This window comes from Benincasa hispida, chromosome 9 (genome assembly GCF_009727055.1).
Source record: "Benincasa hispida cultivar B227 chromosome 9, ASM972705v1, whole genome shotgun sequence".
In the NCBI taxonomy this organism is placed as follows: domain Eukaryota; kingdom Viridiplantae; phylum Streptophyta; class Magnoliopsida; order Cucurbitales; family Cucurbitaceae; genus Benincasa; species Benincasa hispida.
In genome coordinates, this window is record NC_052357.1 from 33599255 (window position 1) to 33602534 (window position 3280).

General features: G+C 31.6%; 1 protein-coding gene across 1 annotated transcript; it reads right to left on the reverse strand.

Moving 5' to 3' along the window:
• Positions 1–1706: 1706 nt before the first annotated feature.
• LOC120084673 (pectinesterase inhibitor-like) lies at positions 1707–2255 on the reverse strand. Its single transcript, XM_039040482.1, has one exon. It carries the CDS (start codon positions 2253–2255, stop codon positions 1707–1709), a length of 549 nt encoding a protein of 182 aa, XP_038896410.1.
• Between the last annotated feature and the right edge of the window lie 1025 nt (positions 2256–3280).

A 3280-nucleotide genomic window follows, 5' to 3' on the forward strand; every position in this document is an offset into this window, starting at 1 on the left:
TAAAAAAAATAATTTATTTTTAAATAATATCTACTTCCCCTTAAATAAATGAAAAAAATTTAAAAATTTTATCTATCTAAATTATTTTTGTAAAATAAAATTTGGATTTCAAATCTAAATTTTCCCTATAAATAACTGAGTTAAACCTTTAATTTTCATGAGGTATCTCCTCTTCATTTTCTTCTCTCCCTTTAATTTTTTAATGAAATTTTTGTAGCGTTTTATTTTTGGAAAATTTTGTTAAGCATTACTGGCACATATTTTTGTTTTCTTTAAATTATAAAAAATGCTCCTAAACTTTACACTTTGTGTTTAAAATGCCTTTGAAATTTCAAAAGTTTCAAAAATACCCTTAAACTTTTAAAAAAGGTTAAAAAAACACCTTTGCCCACTAGTCTTGGATGGAAGCCGTTAAAGTTTAGTCTAAAACATACCCCTGAACTTTCAAAACATTAAAAAAATATATCCTTAATAAAAGTTAAAAAATACTTCCACTCTTAGTATTTGAACAAAAAATCATTTATTCCTAATGACAAAAATAACTTTAAAAAAAATTAAAAATGCTTCTACCGATCAATTTGTTTGAAGTTTTCTTAAATTCGAAAATAAAAAATTTTAAAATAAATTATATAGATATCTTCATTTTTTTCATATAGGTATTCTAATATGTCTCTTAATTTTTCAATTCTTAGCTTACACCAATTTTCTCAACCAAAATAAAAGCTAAAATTTTGAGTTAAAACATAAAATACCACAAATTTTCATAAGATTCCAAAAATTAAAATCTCCTCTTGAAACATACTAAAATGATAAAAAGTATCAACCTAAATCGTGATGGTTCTTAGGAATTTAATATTTATTTTAGTTCTTAGATAGATTATCGAGCAAAATAAGCCGAGACGAGTCAAATGCAATTTGGGCTTAAATGGAGCAATTACCAAGCAATGGGAGGCAAAATGATGAAATTGAGCAAGGGGAGGTACGGCGCTGCGCGCTACGACACTTATGCCCCGCGCCATTTATAGAGACAGTCTGCTAGACAAGTAGTGTTGCCTTGCAGTGCCGCAACACTCTCCATTTGATACCCATGCATGAAGAGGCAATCCTTCCAATTTTCTCTCCAAGGCGCTTCATGAGGGAGTCTTCAGCATTGGTGTAAGCTAACAATTGGAAAATTAAGGAAAATATGATACTATCTATATGTAGTATAAATAGTCAAATACTTTTTTTTATTTGATTATTAAATATCCACTTTTTTTTTAAAGCGACATTATTTTCGGTATGTTCCAAGAGGAGATTTTGATTTTGAAAAGTTGTGATATTTTATGTTTTAACTTATTATTTTGATTAATATGAGAGTATCTATGAAAAAACCGAGGATATCTATATAATTTACCTAACAAAAGTGAGTTTAATCAATGGGAGCCTTTTTTTTTTAATGTTTAAAGCCATTTTTATCACGAGAAATTAACCATTTTTATTCAAATACTAACGATGAAGGTATTTTTTTTTAACTTTTATTAAGTAAAAAACAAATATAAATTTATTAAGTTAAGGTGAAGGTATTTTTGAACTTTTATCAAGTAAAAAACCAAATGTAAATTTATAGGATTCAAATCAATAGACTTTTTATTCATACATAGACATTCCAAATACAGAATAACTTCATAGTATACAAAATCAAGAAAAGGTGTAAGAAAAGGGCCTTAGACACGCCCAAGGAGAATATTGGCTATAACCAAGATAATACTACAAATATCTTCCAGAGCCTTGCCATTTTTGGACAGCCCCGATCCGTCCATCGGTGATTGCGTGAAGTTATCCTGACAATCGTCGGTCTCGGTCATGGCTCCGGAAGCCTGAATATTAACGCCATTGTAATCACCTGTGGCCAAATAGTTCTTCGCATCGTCGAGGTCACCGGCAGCATCATCGTAGTGCTCGGCACAGGAGGCATAGCGCTCCTTGAGCTTCGGGTCGGCTGCCTTCAATGCTAGGAACTGGGCAAGGGCTCGACTTTTCGTAGCATTGGTGCGGGCGAGGTTGAGGGTGAAAGTGGCTAGCCCTTTCAGGTCTGTGGTACGAGCAGATTTCAAGAGGTTGGAGCAAAAAGGAGGGTTTCCAGTTCTTTGGCAGATGATGGAAACGACGTTGTTTTGGGAAGCTGCATGCATGGGAACGACATGATGGAAGAAGAGAAGTGAAAGAACGAAAGGTAGAAGAGAAGAGGCTGTGAGAATAATGGAATTTGCCATTTTGTGTGATTTTTTTGCTCATTTTCATAATGAGGGTTAATATATATATTAAATATTTGATGAAATTTAGGAGGATGGATGAAGATTTGTTTCCAAGTTTAGGATGAAAATGATAACTGATGTAGTTAATCTGTTGCCATTATTCGTAAAATCTCATATTTAATTCCATCTTATTTTTTTTTTTTTTTTAGAAAACAACAAGCAACGAACACATAACAGAACAACGTCTAAGGAGTAAAAAGTAACGAAAAGGAAAGTCATGCATTACCCGTCTTTGCAAGCGAGTACGCTGAAAAATTGTAACATCACCTCACAAAGAATTTCTAACAATAATTGTTGGAGTTTTTTTTTCCCAACAACTACCACATTAAAATATAGAAAATAACTACAAAATTAACAAAGAAAGGACTCCATAGGGATTTAAATAGATCATAACTCAAGAGTACGCTATCTTATTTCCAAAAGAAATAATCTAACATGCATATTCAAAATAAATCATAGACAATCATCATCAAAAGCCTGAAATTAGAATTTCTCATCATCTTTTTCATTTTCAATTAAAATTTTTTTTGCTGAATTTTCAATCACATCAAATTTGTTTAAATCACAATCAAATTAATATCATTTGTAAAACCTTAATAACACAGGATAAAAAGAAACACAAAAGTACGAAATACGCCTCCAGCCCCAAACTTAGAACTATGCATTGTCATCAATGCATAAAAAAGAATTGAACAATCACGTAGGAAAGTGAAACAAGCTTGGGAGTATGCGAGAGTCCACCAAACAAGCTGACGGAATGAGTACTTTTGTGATACACATTATTTCTGCAAGAAATGTGATAACAAAATAGTGACATTATCTAAACATAAAACTAACATTAAAAACAAAAGCAAGTAAATTTGGGTTGCCTTCCAAGAAGCGCTTGGTTTAACATCTCTAATAGATAGAATCACTTAATCATTCTTTAAAGATCAAGTTCTTGAGACACTACTCTTAATCACCACAATAGTGCTTGAGCCTCT

What these genes read in the sequence shown, in the direction of transcription:
- LOC120084673 (XM_039040482.1), bottom strand. Translation starts at nt 2,255, where the DNA reads ATGGCAAATTCCATTATTCTCACAGCCTCTTCTCTTCTACCTTTCGTT.